Source organism: Nicotiana attenuata, chromosome 12 (assembly GCF_001879085.1).
Source record: "Nicotiana attenuata strain UT chromosome 12, NIATTr2, whole genome shotgun sequence".
In the NCBI taxonomy this organism is placed as follows: Eukaryota; Viridiplantae; Streptophyta; class Magnoliopsida; order Solanales; family Solanaceae; genus Nicotiana; species Nicotiana attenuata.
This window is the reverse complement of record NC_032000.1, coordinates 29200767-29221228: the sequence shown is the minus strand read 5'-3', so window position 1 is coordinate 29221228 and position 20462 is coordinate 29200767. Positions and strand designations below refer to the sequence as shown.

At 37.4% G+C, this 20462-nt stretch overlaps 1 protein-coding gene across 1 annotated transcript; it reads right to left on the bottom strand.

Annotated features, from left to right (window-relative positions):
• Window positions 16397–17755, bottom strand: LOC109236208 (adenylate isopentenyltransferase-like). Its single transcript, XM_019402407.1, has one exon. It carries the CDS (start codon window positions 17697–17699, stop codon window positions 16539–16541), a length of 1161 nt encoding a protein of 386 aa, XP_019257952.1. The 5' UTR covers window positions 17700–17755; the 3' UTR covers window positions 16397–16538.

Sequence of the window (20462 nt, the reverse complement as noted above, 5' to 3'; positions counted from 1 at the left end):
TCGATTGGTCTTTGGTCACGGCCCTGATAGAGCGGTGGCGACCGGAGACGCACACATTCCACCTGCCCATTGGCGAGGCCACCATCACATTGCAAGACGTGGAGGTTTTATATGGGCTGCCCGTTGATGGACAGCCCGTTGCTCTGCCGCCTGGCATGAGAGAGATGACACGTGTGCAATACCTGGACATGCTGCAGCGGCTCACTGCTTTCCGGCCAGAGGATGAGAATGTACTGGCTGGGACCAGACGTTTTCCGTTGACGACTATTCGACAGTGGTTGGAGGCATTGCATCCTGACATCGATGCCGATAAAGATTTTAAGTGGGTTCGCTTGGACTATGCTATGTATGAATGATCTTTTATATTTCATAGAGGATCTTGGTCCTTTATTTATAGTTCTTGCATATACCGGATTATCATGTTGATCGGTATACAAGGTTGCTGCTACTCCTTTTTGGAGGGGTCTTGTTCCCGAACACTTCGGGGAACCTAGTCATCTTGATATTTCTTCATCATCTTGAGCGGCTAGATGATTTACCCCAGTACAGCTGGGGCGCCGCTGTTCTCGGCTACTTGTACAGGCAGATGTGCCGGGCGAGCATGGGCACCCAGCGTGACGTTGCTGGATTTTTGTCGCTACTATAGGTGACAACATATTCGAATACCCTATTCATTTTAACATACCTAGTAAAAATATATCTTAAATTTTACGTCAACTTTTTATGTTAGGTTTGGGCCTGGGAGCGGTTCCTACAGTTGCAGCCACCTCTACCACCATTAGATCCGGATGTACCACCGGCGATTCTCCCTCTAGCTAGGAGGTGGGTTCTCCTGCGGGTGCGCGAGTACGAGGCTCGACATAATCTCTCTTTGTTGAGGGATATATTGGATTTGCTGGATGGCGCACAAGTAAATGTATATCCAAGTTTACTTGTCATAGCTGCAAACACAAGTTGCGTATACTGACGTTTTCTGTTCTTACTTAATAGTTCATCTGGACGCCATACACCGACGAGTTGGTAGCTGGCTTGCCCTGTTATTGCTCGGCCGACCGACTTATGTGGGGCTCTTCCGTCCCGTTGTTCTGCCTTGATATTGTGGAGCATCATGCCATCGAGCGGGTACTTCACCAGTTTGGGCGTCCGCAGCTCGTACCGACGCCGCCCACCTGGGAGACCACACATTACCAGCGGGATGATCGTACCAGAATGGATGACGCATTTTTGGCATGGCTATAGGACCAGTATTTACATGGGACCGGAGATCTGACTTGATTCCACCCCCTCCTCCTTCACCGAGTCGGCTGGATACTGAGCATGATTACACGGGCTGGTACCACGGCGTCTCCCAACTTATCTTCGGGAATCCCCTTCATCGAGCTGGCGGTCGGTATGTTCCATACGCCGGGAGGCACGAGGCACTGCTATGTTATTTGATATTCTTACTTATAACTGTGGTCTAGCGTTCCGTAATTAATNTGGGCGTTGGGCGTGTCCGGGGCGTAAGCCCCAATGGTCGAGGCGTAAGTCTCACGGAACTAAGCCCCACACATAAGCCCAGGGACGTTTTACGAGTGCTCCGCCCGGGGCGAGCCCCGGGCGAGTCCCAATTCTGCCTTTTAAAACAGAGGTTATGACTTGATCGTTCGGAAGAGCAATTAATTTGATTGGAATAGTAGAACGGAAGGTAGTAACAAATTTAAATACTCCTTTCTTTTCAATCGCCCAGGGTAAACAGACGTTCAAACCAGAGGCAGATCCAGGATTTCAAAAGAATGGGTGCACTATTATGAAAAGGTGGATCTAGAATTTATATTTGGCGGGTTTAACTATAGTCTCTTACCATGATCCCACTACACTTTCGAAGTAGGTTCAAAATTATATTCTTTTTGAAATTTTAGTGATTTTTTACTTATATATTTTTACTCCGTGCCGAAAATAAGACCGTCTAGATTGAGATTTGAACCGTCAATTTCATTTTTAGAGGTAAACCATGTAAGTATTGCACCATAGGAGTCTTTAAGTGCATGGGTGCATGCACATATATTTAAGTAGTTTTGAATAAATATAACATTATTATATATGATTTAGAGAGAGAAGTATGACTTCACGTGAGCCCATACACAATAACCTAGATACGCCTCTGATTCAAACAGGTTAATTACACTGATAGTGTAAATAATATTTGCTAAACAAATATATATATTACACGAATAGGAAAATAGGAGTACATGGCTACATGTGTTGAGGCTTGCATTGGTTCAATATAGGATCATGCGCAAAAGGAACCGCACGCGAAACTGACTCAAACCCACTTCATAATTTCTTCTTCTTTGCTTAGCCCAGTAGGCTCTTTATTTTCTATTCTTGGGTTGGGTAATATAATATTAGCAATTCCAATTTTTAATTGTTTTGAATAAACAAGAAAGACTTCCACGGTACTCATTCACTCTCTTCTCGATATTTTTGTCTTTCACTCTTTTTATTCTTCTTGGATCTCCCATTCTTCCACCATCATCCCCGGTGGCGAATTTAGGCTCAAATTATGGTGCACGTGAATTTATGCTTTTTTTGTCAAAGAAATTTATGTATATATTTGTAAAATTGATCTAATATTATTTACTGGCCTCCGTGTCCCTAAAAGACTAAATGATATACTTGGTTGAATGTTTAGCTATTTGTTAGGACCAAAAAAAGTCAGGTGTCATGTGGAAGCTAGTAAAACAAACCTCCAACGACGATAATTTAGACAACAAAAGAGAAATCTACCAAAAAGAGACACAAACATATAATGTGGTTCGATCAATTGACCTACGTCCACGATGGAGATGAGCAATCTGTTGAAGGGTTAAATAAACAAGAAGAGTAGATGACTATAGTAGAGAAATGCACAATTTGACTCAAGGAACCATGACTGTAGCAGATTACTTCTCAAAACTGAGAGATTTATGGGATGAGTTTGATGCTCTAATGCCTTGCCCAGGGTGTCCATGTCCTAAGTCCAAGCTATATGCCCAGCATTTTGAGGCTCAGAGATTGCTGCAGTTTCTTACTGGCTTGAATGATTCCTATGCACAGTCCAGAAGTCAAATTATGATGATGACTCCAGCACCTTCTATTAACAAGGCTTATTCACTCCTTGTTGATCAAGAGAGTCAAAGAAATCTGGCAAGCATGGCCCAGGTTACACAGCTTGCAGAAGGTCTAGAGAGCACTGCTCTGTATGGGAACAAAGGTCCAAATGTCACCAGTGGAGGTTATAGACAAAGGAAGAACAATGTTCTGTGTGATTACTCTCATTACAAAGGGCATACCAAAGAAAATTGTTTCAAGCTAATAGGCTACCCACCAGATTTTAAGTCTAAAAGGAAAGGAAGTGCACCTGGACTTTATGCTAATTTTGCAGGTAATCCAAATTTTGCAGCAGAGGAAGAGCACATCAGCTGTGAAAATCAACTGAACACTGGACCTCATCATCAAAAGGATTCACTTCAGCTAATCCTACAACACCACAAATGACACAGACACAACCATTTTTTACTCAGGAGCAATACCAACAGATTGTTCAAATGCTTTCCAAAGGAAGTGCAGAAGGTTCTGGCTCATCTAGCAAAATAGCTGCTGCAGGTATTCTAACTCATGCGGATGCATTTGTGTCTCAGTGTATCAATAGTGACAGGATAATTGGAGCCTCAAATCACATGACATCTAGACTTGAGTTACTACAAACACATAAGTCACTTCCTACAACAGAGAAAAATATAGTTCATCTTCCTAATGGTAATGCAGTGCTAATCTCACACACAGGGAGTACATCTGTGTTGGACAATCAAAAGATCTCTAATGGGCTCCACATTCAAGACTTTAAGTTCAATTTACTCTCAGTTTCATAACTCACCAAGGAACTAAAGTGTATGGTAGGCTTCTTTCCTGACTTTTGTATTTTTCAGGATCTATACAGTGGTCAGGTGAAGGGGATTGGTAGAGAGGAACATGGACTTTATGTGCTTAAAGGAGGTGTTTCAGAACAATTCCTAGTTCAAATGACAAATAAGAGTGCTTCTGCAGTTACTGCTCCCTCTCTTGCAGGCTCAAGCTGCTTGTGGCACAGGAGACTGGGACATGCTCCCTTAGATGTAATAAGAAGAGTAGAAAAGTTAAATAAGTTGACTACTAGTGACAGTCAACACTGTACTGTATGTCCACTAGCCAAGCAAAGTAAACTTCCTTTTCAGCTTAGCAGTACTGCAACTAAGTCCATGTTTGAATTGGTTCATTGTGATATTTGGGGACCATACAGATGTCCTACTCATGATGGAAAAAGGTTCTTTGTCACTATAGTAGATGACTATAGTAGATATACTTGGATATTTCCTTTAACCTCTAAGTCTGAAGCTTATGTTGTTCTAAAGAATTTTCTTGTTCAGGTTCAAAATGTATTCTCTATCACAATTAAGGGTTTTGAGAACTGACAATGGAAGCGAGTTTTTCAGTACTGATTTCAAAAACTTGTTGTCTAGTCTTGGTATCGTGCATGAAAGCTCATGTGTGTATACACCCCAACAAAATTGAGTGGTAGAAAGGAAACATAGAACTATTCTTAATATGGCAAGTGCACTCAGATTCCAAGCTTCTGTTCCTTTAAGGTTTTGGGGTGAGTGTGTTACTGCTGCTGCTTACATACTCAACAGACTTCCTTCCAAAGTGATTGACTACAAATCACCCTTTGAGATGCTTTATTTGCATTCTCCTTTTCTGTCTCACTTAAGAGTCTTTGGTTGTCTGTGTTATGCTACAACTCCTAGAGTACTAGACAAGTTCTCACCCAAATATGTTCCTGCTGTGCTTATGGGGTATTCTTCAACACAAAAGGGTTATCTTCTGTATGAATTACACTCAAAAATATTTCTAGTAAGCAGAAATGTCATATTCAAGGAAGATATTTTCCCCTTCAAACATGTGAAGTCATATGGCAATCCTGTAGTTCCTGTGTTGGATTTAATCTCCCCAGTGATTCATAAGAGCACTACAGTTGGTACTGCTGCACCAGCTCCTTTGCCATCACCTTCCTTGAATTCATAGGCTAATCATTTCTCATATGTTGACCTACAACAAACATCTGATCTGGAGGAGCATATACAGCAACTTGACAACTTTGAGCCAACTGCTGCCCTTGATGTTCCTTCACCTCCTGCTGAAGTTCCTGCCTCTGATGCAGTCAGTGATGAACCTTCCACAGGCTGTAGATGATCTTCCAGACCAAGCAAGCCTCCTATTTGGCTATAGGACTATGTAACAAAGACTAAAGGCACTAAGTGCAACATCCCAATCTCTGCACATGTGAACTACAATCATCTCTCCCCTACTTACAGATAGGCAATCTCAGTTTACTCAGCAGTTTTAGAACCATCCAACTTCAAGGAAGCTGCATCTGATCCTAAGTGGATAAAAGCTATGCAACTTGAGCTACAGGCTTTGGAAGATAACAATACTTGGTCTGTTGTAAACTTACCTCCTGGCAAGACACCTATTGGTTGTAGGTGGGTGTTCAGGATCAACTTAAAGCTACAGGTGAAGTTGAGAGATTCAAGGCTCGACTGGTAGCTAAGGGGTATAGTGAAAAAGAAGGCCTAGACTATGGAGAAATTTTCTCACTAGTGGCCAAGATGGTCACAGTGAGATTTGTTGTTGTTGTTGCTGCCTCAAAACAGTGGTACATTTATCAAATGGATGTACACAATGCATTTCTTAGTGGTGACTTAGATGAAGAGGTATATATGGTGTTTCCTGAGGGGTTTGCTAGACAGGGGGAGTCTCAGAAGGTCTGCAAACTCCAAAAATCCTTATATGGCCTCAAGCAAGCACCCAGGCAGTGGAACCTAAAGCTTATTGAAGCACTTGTACATATGGGATTTCATCAGAGTCACTATGATTACTCACTGTTTGTCAGGAGAGTTGGGGATGATATTGTGATCATACTTGTATATGTAGATGATCACTTAATTACTGGCAGCAATCACAAGCTACTATGTGACACAAGGCTAGATCTTCAAAGCAGGTTCAAAATGAAGGATCTGGGAGAATTAAACTTCTTTCTAGGTATTGAATTTGCAAGGTCTAACAAGGGGATTCTAATCAGTCAGAGGAAGTATGCTTTAGAGCTGATCTCTGAAACAGGTCTCAGTGGAGCAAAGCCAGTTAGTACACCTATGGAGCTCAACCAAAAGCTGACTACTGTAGACTACGATCTATCCTTCAGGAAAGGAAATGCTACTGCTAATGAAGTGCTAAAAGATACTGGTGTTTATCAAAGACTAGTTGGAAAATTACTATACCTAACTATGACCAGACCTGACATCTCCTTTGTAGTACAGGTCTTAAGTCAATTTATGCATTGTCCTAGAATTTCCCATATGGAGGCAGCATCAAGAGTAGTGAGGTATATAAAGCAAGCACCTGGTTTTGGACTGCTTATGCCAGCAGAAGACACAAAGAATCTGACTGCCTACTGTGATTCTGATTGGGGAGCTTGTGTGGAAACAAGAAGATCAGTAACTGGATATCTGGTGAAGTTTGCAAATGCCCTAGTATATTGGAAGTCCAAGAAGCAGAGCACTGTCTCCAAAAGCTCAGCTGAAGCAGAATTCAGGAGTATGGCCTCTTGTGCAGCAGAGGTTACTCAGCTGATAGGGTTATATGCAGAACTAGGAATCAAAGTTTGTTTGCCTGTGAAGTTAGTATGTGACAGCAAAGCAGCAATCCAAATTGCTACAAATCCAATCTTTCATGAGAGAACAAAGCATATTGACATTGATTGTCATTTTGTGAGGGAAAAACTGTGTGAAGGAATGCTGAAAACTGAATACGTACATACTGAAGATCAATTGGCAGACCTACTAACTAAGAGTCTTGGAAAAGCTCAACATGAGCATCTGTTAAACAATTTTGGGTTGAAGAATGTGTATCAATCATCAGCTTGAGGGGGAGTGTTGAAGGGTTAAATAAACAAGTTGATAATTAACTGTAGTTAACTATTATTGTAATCACTAACTAGATTGGTTAGTTAGTTGGTAAGGTAGTTAGAAGAAGATATAAATATATTCTTAGCTTAGCTTAAATATATAGCAGTTCATTTTTTCTCATTTTCAATAAAACAGTGTTCTCTTCCTTCTCTTCCTTACTGCTTCAACTCATCATCTATCTGAGCTCGAGATCTACTGTCCATGGCAGCTAACACAATCCACTATAATAAAAAGAGAGTACAAAATATCGAGAGAACAACCTCACGAAGAGGCAAACACAAGTGACATACTAACACATGTTCCGTAAAGTTCTCCCCCTAAACACGACTCTCAAGCTCCCTATGACTACATTGTGGATGCTACTGAATGTGAAGGAAGGATCCTCAATTTGTAGAACTCTAAATCTTTTCCCACAAGAAAAGGGACTAGCCAAATATGAAAGAATTATATTTTCCTTCTAGGAAAAGAAAAACCCAATTATGGTAAATATGTTGTCCTTTCCTTCATCAAATAGGAAAACCAAATATGGTAAGAAAATTATGGCAAACACCTAACACTAATTACCAAAAAAAAAAAACAATCAATTTCCGCTAAATACTTTGTTTTTTTTAGCATTGGCGTAACTGGTAAAGTTGTTGCCATGTGACTAGGAGGTCACGGTTTCGAGCCGTGGAAACAGTCTTTTGCAGAAATGCAGGGTAAGGTTGCGTACAATAGACGACCCTTGTAATCCGGCCCTACTCCGAACCTCGCGCATAGCGGAAGCTTAGTACACCATACTGCCCTTTACTTTATTTTTTTTCCCATTTTTTTAGTAGACACCCATATTCTAGAATTCTTAGATCCCGCCTCTAGTCATCCCTTTATACTTCCTATTATATATCTTCACTATGCTATTACTTAATACTTAAAAAAAATGTACTTGTTACTTTTTGAGGGACAAATTAAGTGAAAATTGACTACCAATTTTATACTCTTTGTACCGTGTTATGAGACATCATTTTCTTCTTTAATCTGTTTTAAAAAAATGATATATACTTTTATATATAAAAATAATTTAACTTCAAAGTTTTAATTTTAATTTCAATAATATGCTTTTATAGTTGTATAACTATCGTGATATATTTAAAGACTATAAATTTCAAAATTCTTCCATCTTTATTACCTTACATACTCATTTAAACTCCGGCTAAACTGAATACTTTCTTTGTATAGTAGTTTCAGAATATCCAAATTTGACTGTTCTTCCCTTAATCAGAGGTTTCGAGTTCGAGCCCTGGGTATGGAAAAATCCTTGGTAGGAAGCGCTTCCCCCCAAATGGAGCCCTACGCGGCACGAATCCGGATATAGTCGGGCTCCAATGCGGGTACCGGACACCGGGTGAGAAACCAAAATAAAATTAAATATATATATATATATATATATATATATATATATATATATATATATATTTTTTTTATATATATATATATATATATATATATATATATATATATATTCGAATGGAATCAAATTAGATTTAGGTTATGACAAGTTTGTCAATTCTCGTATTACTCATCAAGACTATATCTCCCAAAAATATACTCCTATGATATGGTCGAATGGAGTCAAATTAGATTTAGGTTATCTGTGTAAGATGGTTATAAAATAGACAAAATATAAATACTCATATATTCAACAATTTAAGAAAGGGCACTAGCAATATAAATACCTGTTAAAAAGAGTCTTATGGATTATATATCATAAGTAACAACCTCTTGATTCATGGAATAGTTGATAGAATTAATCTTGGAGATCAGTTGCTAATTAGGAAATTTTCACATGATTTGCGTAGTATTGAGCAAGCCGCTTAGGAAAAATCGTCACAAGATTAAATTAAGCTTCACACATGAGTCTCATAGCGTTTGCAAGTGCTCTGCTAAGGGGCGAGCCCCGACTCTCGAAAAAGCCTTTTAAAACACTGGTAGATACACGGGCGTCACATGATCTTGCTTGGCTAATCCGTTTAGGATTAAGACCAAATTTAATTACCACTACATTTAATCTCCGAACTTGGCAAACCAACCACTCTTCTTTTGCCTTGGCATGTTTTATGGTCCCAAACCATTTAATTAACACTAATTCCATTAATTCATTGTGATTAATATCTTAACCTGAAGTAATTTTTTTTTCCAACTTGCTTCTATAATGATTTTTTTCTATATTTTGAAATACATGACAACCAGCTTGGCAAGAAAATAACATGTTCGACTGCAAATGATGGCAATCTAAAATTATCACAAGTTTGTCTTTTCTCGTATAAGTCAATATTTCTTGTTCTAAAAATAAAATTAGATTGGATTTAGGCAATCCAAGAAAGATGTTTATAACACTTGCGATCGACGATTTGAATATTTATGAATAGGAAGGTTTACTTAAGTATACTATTATTGTTGGTCAATATGAAACTAAATATTACCCCTGACTTGAGTCTGTCATCAATTAGTTTTGGGAGAAATTCAAAAATAGCCAGATTTACAAGTGGTCATTCAAAAATAGCCACAGTTTCAAAAGTAATCGAAATTTAGCCACTTTTCATGTAAAGATAAATCTGAATGAAAATACTGTTCAAAATCCGGAAAATACTCCAGCATAATATGTCGGAACTCCAGCATAAGTATACTGGAACTCCAGCATAATATACTGGAGTTCCATGTATAATACACCGGTCCAGCATAATATGCTGGAACTTCATACACAGGTGCTCCAATCTCCAGTATATTATATTGGAACTTTTCGCGTGTTGGAGTTCCAGCATAATATGCTGGAAGTTCATACACAGGTGCACCGATCTCCAGTATATTATGCTGGACCGGTCTCTGTTGCAGCAAAATAGTGGCTATTTTTTAAGACTTTGCAAACACTGGCTAATTTTGAATGACCAGTCCGAAAACTGGCTAGAACGTGCTATTTACACTTTAGTTTTATTTTAAATTTATTTTAGCCCGTTTGACGCTAACAATATGATTTTGACCAGTAATTACCTTATAAATGACCTGATTCTTGATTGTAAAAATATGAATGACTGATTTTCTATATTTGATATGCTGGACAACCAGCTTGGCACAAGTAAAGATGTTTGACTGCCAATAAGGGTTTCAAAAGTTATCAGAATTAGTTGTCTCGTGTATTAGTCAATGTTTAGTTTTCTAAAAATATATATTGGTGAATCGAATAAAATTAGATTGGATTGGATTTAGGCAATCTAAGTAAGATGGAGCTGACCAAAATGGAGCTGGCTTTAGTTACCTCATGAATATTCATAGATATTGGTCCTACATTATTTATTCATTAGGACCATCACATTGCCATTTTCCTATTGCTCTATGTTAAGATCGTAGGTTACCTATTTATGGTAAGTGATTTGCAAATCATATAAATTTACTCGTATTTGGTGCTTACATCAGTATCAACTCAACTGCAAGCAGACCAGCGGGGCTTGACATCTCAATGCATGGTTCCTATCACAGATGTGCAACAACTTGATGACCAAGCCAGTAACACATGTTTTGTTATTAATCATGTATCTAATGAGATTGTTGAACATAATTTTGGGAACTTAAGTAGCACAAATACAGTCTTTACTAGTTTAGAGGATCGTCAGTGTGAAAATCCTAGGGGCGATACCTCACGTAGATATGACGGAAATGATAGTATAGTTACTACTAGCAGATGTAATATGGTGCATGAGCATCAAAACCCTGAAAACACATATCATGTGTTTATTGATTTGATGCAAGCATACGATGCGGATAAGTTTTTAATAATACAAAATTTATAGTTGTCTCTGTGTGACTTATAGGTCAGGGGTTCGAGCCGCGAAAGCATCCACTAATGCTTGCATTAGGCTAGGCTGTCTACATCATACCCCTTGGGGTACGGTCGACCCTTCCTCGAACCATGCGTAAATGCGGAATACTTTGTGCATTGGACTACCTTTTATGCAAAATCTATAGACATTTCGATTGTTTTGTGATGCTGATCTTTCTCCTTAGGTCCCCACATAGAAAATTCAATTACAAGAAATTGTGTTATATTTTTTGGAGTTTGTAGAGGGACATTGACCACTTTGAAGACTTTATGGTGGGAGTTTCCATAATTATCCTTTTACCAGAAGTTTCAGAACCTTTGAATCAATAACTTGTCCCTTCTATACCATAATTGGGAATGGGAAAATTGTCCTAACAGCTAAATACTAGCTCTAGCATTAAACTCCATTGTTGTCAGACAAATATTACAGATAATCAATCATGCAACCATTTTTTTTTTTGGATTAAAAATGCTGAATAATTTGTAAGGTCATCAAAATAATAACATATTCTAACACAAGGGCAACAATTTAAGGTCTGCAAATAAATTACCCTTCCCAGACTCTAATTGTCGGATTACACTGGATATCGTTGAGATCGCAACCCGGCCACTTAGGCCATGTTTCATTTTTTTAACAGAGGAGTGATCTGATCTTATAGAGAACCTGTAATCTCCCCATTTCATTACTTAATATTCTTGTGACTATCTGTAAATCTGAGGATACTACTTCAAATATATATAGAGACATTACTCAGTTCAATATCAAAGAGAACAGAATAGAGAAAAGAGGCAAAATCTTGGGCAGGGGCGTAGGCAGGAATTTTTGTAAGCGGTGTCAATATTTATAGAAGTACAAGAATAATAACTTCAATTATCATACTTCTAGACAAGAAATATTCTCTTTCAAATATTTGCAAAAAAATGTGCTAGTTGAGGTTTGAAACTCTGACCTATTAGAGCAAAATAAAGCATATAACTAATGCATCAAGAGATAATTTATGGCAAATGGTGTATTTTTTCGTTTTCTCACAGTATTAATATATATATTTAGTAAAAAATTTCGACGATCCGCCCCTGATCTTGGGTACACTATTGTGGGGAAAACAAAAATAGAGAAGAGGCAAAATCTTGGGTACAGTGTTAGTATAATATATTCACTTGTACAACAAATGTTCCATGTGGATATAAATTATTCTTTCGTCATTTTGATTGATTTTTAGCATAATTCTTGTCGTGTGTTTTTAAGATATGCACTATTTAAAAATGTTTAATCTTGCAAAAGAGAGGTTGACGACGTTTTATATTGAGTGAATCTAAAAAATATAGTCCAAATAAATCTTTTACTTGGATTTCTCGAACCATAAATTTTATAGTGTATAACTGCGAACGTGCAGCCAAACATTTTGTCTTCTCTACTGTTTGAGTAACGCCAATACCCTGCCTACTACAAGGTCCACAAGGGGCTCGGTTCGGAGCCATGATCGAACATCACACTTGTTTGATGAACATAGTTAAGAAATAAAGTTACGTTCTTACTATCTGCTATAGCTTTTGGCATGATAGTAAATGCTTGATCCTAACATCTATATTTCTTGATAAATATTCTACGTTACAAAGATTATAACTTTTAGCGACCACCTTTTAATGAGGAATATGAATTCAATCGTTATAAGTATAGGTATAGTAATCGAAATATTTTGCGATTTCTAAAGTCAATTTAGTTAAGCAATAGCAAGAGGATAATACCTGGTCCTTAAAAAACTAGTATAATATTTGGCTGTCATGTCCATCCTTTTTTTTTTCATTGGGCATACGAGGAAATGGAGAAAAAGACACGAGAGACTGCGATCGTTGTAGCCGTCGAATTAAAAAGACAGTCCGGTGCACAAGACATATCGGATTTTATGCAGGATTCGAGAAAGGTCCGGACCCAAGGGGTGATATAGACAATTTACTCTAATGCCAACATTAATGAGTGCTTCTACAACTCGGACTCGTGACTATATATAGGTAACGAGAACAACTTTATTATTGCTTCAAGACTCCCCTTCCTGTAACCGTCGAGACAATCAATTATAAATGTACTATAACAAAGTTTAGAATAACAATGACTTACTAATAAAATCTAGTTAATCACGAAACTAAGAGTTCTTGTGGATCAACACATTATCTAACTAGTTTTTTTAATTCCATTTTCTTGATTGACCAAGAAAGTGATAGCACAAGAAAGATTAATTTTCAGGTGGAGTACTGGTCCCCCTCACTTGAGTTTTCACAATAAAGCTTTTTAATTGCATGTTGAACCCTTTGATAATTAGCTATATCACTGCTAGAATGACATGATACAGTGAGAAGTTAATTGATATATGAATTCAGAGGCGGACGCATGATTTTTCCGCGACGGGAGCACCATTATCTTTTTTTAGTGCCCCTTCAATGATTTTAGCATTAATCACGGTGTCAAGTTCTTTATATTATCATTTTTAAGGTATACACGCATACATATACAAGATTTCTACTGTAATTCACGGGGTCCGGTGACCCATCAAAGGTACAAATAGATCCGCCTCTGTATATGATACCACAACAATAACGACAAACCAATATGATCTTACAAGTGGGGTTAGGCAGGGTGGGGTGTACGCAGACTTTACCCGTACCTCGTGTGAGATAGAGAAACTATTTCCAATAGACCCTCGACTGAAGATTAATGTAGGATACAATTTGACTATTTAAGTCAAGAGTACTGTTACTGATGAATAAATCTGTCAAAACATATCCCCGTTAAACATATTATCTCGTGTGATATTTTCCCATATGAAAGAGTTTATAAGCTATTGAGTACTCTCATCTCTTTTGAGATTGTTTTTTACATAATTCCGCCTCAATCTCAAATAAGTTGGAGCCAAGTATATCAATCTTTACTCATCATATTTCTTCATTTGAAATTACTCTGTATTAGGCGCAAATTTGTAAAAGGGATAACAGAGTGAATTAAAAATAAAAATCAGTTCATTCTAAAATTTGGAAAGTTACATTCTTTTTGGTCCAAACCTTCGAAACCTTTAATTCCTCCTCGCTGCTGATAATCCTACTGTTATACTTTTATTAAGTATATTGATTCTTATATTTATTACTTAGTAGGATGATAATCTGTCATAGGTTTGAATATCAAGGGCAGATCCAAAATTTTAAGTTTATGGGTTTCTACAACGATCTCAAGTTAATATACAATAATAATCTGACCAAAGAACTGGATTTCGAGCTAAATATTCTTATACGTTTAGTGAACTTTTTAGTATAAATACGAAGTCTAGATGAAAGTTACTGAGTCACGTGAACACGTAATTTTTGGGCTAGATCTACCCATGGGTTTGATATAATTTCCAAACATTAGATAAATATACAGAAAAGGGCCTAAAATGCCCTTTTATTATATGAAATAGGACAGGCTAGCCCTCCGTTAAAAGTTGGTCTCTATTCTGCCCTTGCCGTCAACAAATGGGCTCGTATATGCCCTCATCACTAACGGGAGACTCATAAAGCCACGTGGAATATATGTGAGGGCAAGTTAGACCTAGTTCGAATTGTACAGGGGCATATATGAGCCAGTTATAATAGTAACTTCTCAAACACTTCACAACTCCATATCAGTTTACTTAGACACCTATTTGACAACACCAAACTAATTATCATAGCAAATAAACTCAGTCATAGACACAACAAATGAATGGCAATAACTTCATTAAATCCTTGTACAAAACCATAAAGCTTCATTACATAATAAAATACAACAACTAAGCCACAATAACACTAACATTACATATCATTTTTCACTGATCCAAATAACATAACAAGACATCCCAATATCACACACATGAAAATCCACATCTTCTTTCGAAATTTAGCATCAAGCACAACTGAGTACTCTAAATCGGTCACTTTCTTCATTAGAACAGTTCTTTCCAATTCCAAGGCTTTTATTCCTCCATGATCGACGAGCATCATAACATTCTCAAGATCAAATTTTCCTTTGGAGAGTATTTCTTTTACGGATTAGAGCTTCCTTTTCCTTCTATAAACTACATATGAGATTTGAAACTCTAGGAGGAAGTTCTTCATCTTGCCATTCCCAATAGGAATATTTTTCATCCAAAAACCAAATAAATAAACCAAATTTATAAGCAAATCGGAATAATTAAAAGAACCCATCAAAAAATTTACTTACCTCATGCTTCGGGCACTTGAAAAACTTAGCTTCTCCCAGCATTTAAAGGTGTCCATGCCATGAAATAATCGGCAGTAAGTCCGTAATGACACTTCCTATTCGACCCCTTTGAGCTACTAGAACATTTCGACATTGTCTTTTGTTGTCTTTTGTTATGATTCGACCCCTTTGAGCTACTAAGATTTAATGAAGTCATTGTCGTTCATTCGAATGTTTGTGTCTATGACTTTGTTTATTTGTTGTGATAATTAGTTTGATGTTGTCAAATAGGTGTCTAAGTAAACTCATATGGAGTTGTGAAGTGTTTGAGAAATGACTATTATAACTGACTTATATATGCCCCTGTACAATTCGAACTAGGTCTAAATTGTCCTCACATATATTCCACGTGGCTTTATGAGTCTTCTGTTAGTGATGGAGGGCATATACGAGCCCATTTGTTGACGGCAAGGGTAGAACAGAGACCAACTTTTAACGGAGGGCTAGCCTGTCCTATTTCATATAGTAAGGGGCATTTTAGGCCCTTTTCCGATAAATATATTTTGCTTATACCAATTTTAACGAGCTTCAATGAGAAAAAAAAAAAGAGAAACAAATTAGACCTAGAAGTTTAAACAAGTAAATTTGGGCAATAAAAATAAAGATCTAATTAACCGTGATTAAGCAATAAATCTTATATAAGAAGTACCCGTCACTTATTATTTCAGTGCATATATGGAGTTTTGATAAGTATTTTGCATCATAATACTATGATGACGTAGCTTCGATGTTGTTCTTCAAGTGGCATATTTTTATTTAAGAGATTTTTTTTCTAAATATATATTCGTCGATTATTTTTAATTTAAGTTTTCTGGTGAACGACTATTTGAGTTAATTCTTCAACTAAATAAAGAAAAGTAACATCACCAAAATGAAGGAATTAATCGCAACCCCTAACGTTACATATTTTCTTTTTATGAGGAGATATTCAGAATAATATGCGCACGTCTCAACTATTCCACTAGATACCTTAATCCCCAACGTTATATCAGTTCTAAACTCAAAACACATAATATCAAAAAAAAAGGAATTAGAAGATTAACAGAATAGATTGTTTCTTGATTTTCTTTCAATTTTTCGTATGTTTTCATATGTAATAAAAAGTTAGCAGAGAAAAAAAAAAAAAAGCCGCCAAAATTGGTCGCCACTTCACTCCTCCCTTTGTCCTCAACCCATCACCAAAGAACCACCAGCTCCAGCCCCCTCACCCCCACTCCACCCCACCCCTCACCCCCACTCCACCCCACCCCAGCCTCATTACATATTTTTTCTGCATTAAATTCCCCAAAAAAAAAAAGAATAAAAGGGAAATTCTTTTCCCAAAAATTTAAAAAAAAAAAGAAAGAGAAAGGAGTGGAGAAATAGAGGAGCTGGCAAATAGCTGTAAAACCAAACCTACTCACTCCAACAAAAAACTCTTCACAATCTTCACGCTTGGCTTCACCACTTGTTTCTCCCATATCGACGCCACCTCCGTCGCCGGAATCTTTCCATTTTCCGGCATCATCGCCGCCGTGAATGCCTCTGTGGCATCAACTCTTTGTAGGTCCCACCCAGCTTCTCTCAGCCGTTTGATCTTCCATATCTGTTTCTCCGCTAGCTGCCGCGTGTTCTCCTTTATTTCCCTCGCTGCTTCCTCGTACAACCTGCATTTCTCCTCTACCGTACAATTCCTGTACTTTTCAAAATACCTCTCCATCTCCGGCACACCAATTGCCTTTCTCAACCCGCTGTGTCGACCCGCTGAGTTTGAACCCGAAAACCCGTTTTTCTCAAAAAACTCTTCCAATTCCTCATACATCCCCGATTTCATCATTTCATCAACTCGTTTATATAAATACTGATTCAAAACCGGAGTTAAAACATCAACCCAGATAAAGCAACAGTTATAACGAAGCTCTTTTGATACACACTGAACCGGGTTCGACTCGTCGAAAACGTCGAACCCTGGTTCGAACCGGTTTGATAATAAACCGTAGATGAAAGAGTTGGACCCACCGACGATTAACGGGAGTTTGTTACGATTACCGATGTCTGCGATTCTGTTTGAAGCAACCGACCGGAAATCAGAAGGAGAAAACTCCGACGAAAACTCGCCGAGTAAATGGTGAACGACGCCGCGACGTTCGGATACTGAGATTTTGTTTGTTGTAATGTCGAGACCTTTAGAAACTTGGATTTTGTCGGAGTTAATGATTTCTGAATTAGGGAAGAAACGAGTGGCGAGGTCGATAGAGAGTTTTGATTTTCCAGAACCAGTAGCACCCATTACGACGACGATTTTGTTCTTGTTCGTGGGTCCCACCACGGTTCTACCCGTAGCCATGTTACGTACCCATGTGAGACGATTTGGAAGAAAAAATTTGACATTTTTGCTGTGATTATATGATGAGGAGTGGAGAAGAAGACAGTGATGAGTTGTTGATACGAATGATTTTAGTAATCTTCTCATAAGGAAATGATGATTATGAAAAATGAAGATGATTATGAGTGTGATTAAGCTGAGATAAGCAGAGGTTAGAATACAAATGCTGTAACTAATAGTATGTACAATTAACATACGGAAAACATGACAAAAACACAGAGGGAAAATGGGACACCTGAGCACTATATGGAGGAGGCGGGGGTTGGGTGAGGTGGGGTGGATGGGTTGGATAGTACTATAGTACTAGTATTTCTGTTATGATAAGAGGATGAAGATGGAGTTTTTTCATATATATATATATATATATATATATATATATATATATATATATATATATATAGTGTGTGTGTGTCTGCTGCTAGCTCTAGCTACTGATATATTCTTGAAACCATCAGTTTCTTGACTGTTTCTTTTCTATATTTATAAATGTACATAGTGTGTATAAAATATATACACAGGGATGAGGGATCTAATTTTTATTGGTTTTATAACTTCAGTGACGAGTACTGGCCATTACTTACATTTAACATTGATAGGTTCTTGGCAGTACTGTTTTTTCTGCCATTGAAATGAAGAAATGTGAGTTTTACTTATCTGGTTTTTGGTTGTTTTGTTTTTATGGGGGGAGAAGTGAAGAATAGAAGAAGGAATGTGGGAGGAAAGGTGAAGTAATAGTAATGTAGTAGTGGGGATGTATGGAGACCAGGGTGGAATCATGTTATAGTTTGCCTTGCATTTATAACTTGTTGCATATTTATATTCAATAGTAACATACTGTGAATTATCTGTTTGGCTGATGTTGTTGTTACAGATTTATTATCTCTTTTATCTTCTTGAGCCAAGAGTCAATCGGAAACAGTCTTTCTATCATCCAGGGTAGGGGTAAGGTCTGCTCCAGGATAGGGGTATGGTTTGTGTACACATTATCTTCCCTAAATCCGACTCATGAGATTTCACTGAATTGTTGTTTTTGTAGTAACATAATGTGAATTATTTGAAAAAGAAAAGAAGCAAAAACAGGACAATAGGAAAACAAAAATTGACTACTTGAAGATGGCACAATGATAAAAAGAAGTCACTTTTTCAATTACAATGTGATCAAGGGATCAAAGAGGCAAAATATAAAAGAGCTAGCTATATTTTATATCTGTATTAATGGGAAGTAACATATAACTGATCGATGGAACGGTAGAGAAATATGCGAGCTGGTATTTATGGAGAAGTAATAGATAATAAAATAGTTGAGTGCGCACGGTCCAAATACTAATAAAATTATCTAATAAAATAATGCACTCAAGTAAATAAGAGCACTACCTATCTAGAAAAAATGTACTGTAATGTTACAAAATTTATTGTAATCCTTCCAAGTATTTTGGTTGGGTGTTCAAATGGTTGGGTTGGGAATAAAATTGGGCGGTTCATTACAAGTTAAAGTAAAAACGGTAAAGATCACTTTTATCCCGCGGTTGAACTATTTACATTTGGTAACCGAAAAGTGTATAGAATTTGTATAATTTTATATACAACATATAAAAATGTATATATAAAAATAATATATTTTTTCGACTATTATTTTAAGAGAGGTTATACAATGTCATTAACTATGGGACTCAACCAATCCACCCAATATATATTTGGGCCAACTATGAGTGAAGAATCATAACATAATTGGTCAAATTCAAGGTCATTTCTCCAACAATTTCTTATTACAAGTGTTAATATTTTCTCACTATCCTATTTTATCTTTTACACTATTATTGTTGGCTAAAACATTAAGTGTAGCTATTTCATCACAATAAAGGGTTGAGAGTTATTATGCCGTACTCTTTTAATCTATTTTAGTTCAAAACTTTGATCATGTTGGGTTTAACCCCTTTAATCCATCATCATTCATCACTTACGCTACTAACAAAAATTTCAGTCACAAATTATAGATTGTTTACCCTCAAAATCGGATAACAATTAAATTCGTAAGTGGTTTTAAAGATATGCAGATTAACTTGACACAAAGCGATAAATTAAGTTGCAATTGAAATAAACAATGATAAAGTAAATTCAAACCACACGAATTGAAAGTTACAGTCTTGGGAGATTTGCCACCCTCGAATTGGATGCACTTCGATCGGTATCAAGACACGGTTGAATAAAAGCTTAAAGAGAAAAATAATGTATTGCTTTGGAATGCGTGTTAAATTGTGTTAAACGATTTATCAGACCCCCTTTATATAGTAGAGGAGCCCTACTTTAGGTACAATTCTATAAAAGGTAACAAATCTCTTGATTTGCTGATTGCCGGTTCCTTATTGATACGTGTCGAGATTCCCGCCGTGATATCCGTCCGGTCACTGATATTTTGGTCTATGCTAACAATGACTTCGTGCTCGTTCAAGGCTAGGATCGATTCCTGGATCACGCCCTCGATATTCTCGAAGGGAGGCGTTTCGACCACAGGTTTTAGCCTGGTGGGACTTGGGGTCGATCTCTAGTCCTTTATTGTCATGTTCCGAGCCCGACCAACCATGCCATAGGCGAGCTCGATTTCGACCGTATATAGATAGTCCCCTTGTTTTTTGGAGAGTAGACAACGAGAAACGACATGAGCTTCTGATTCTTACTTCGATACCCCGCGATAGAAACGACAAAATAAACAAAACGTCTCGTCAGTCAAGTCTTAATGGCATTAAATGCTTGTCAGTTGCCGGTCGGCCACTCATGGATGCGAACCGTCATTGAAGATACTATAAGTATCCCCTCATCTGTTCATTCAAACTTTACATCCAAACCTTCTGTCTTTGTACCTTAGAGATCTTAACATTCTCTGGCACTTATATCCCGGTTATTTGAGATCTTTTACAAAAACTTTTGTTCGCCTTCATTGCAAACCATCAAGCGTACTCC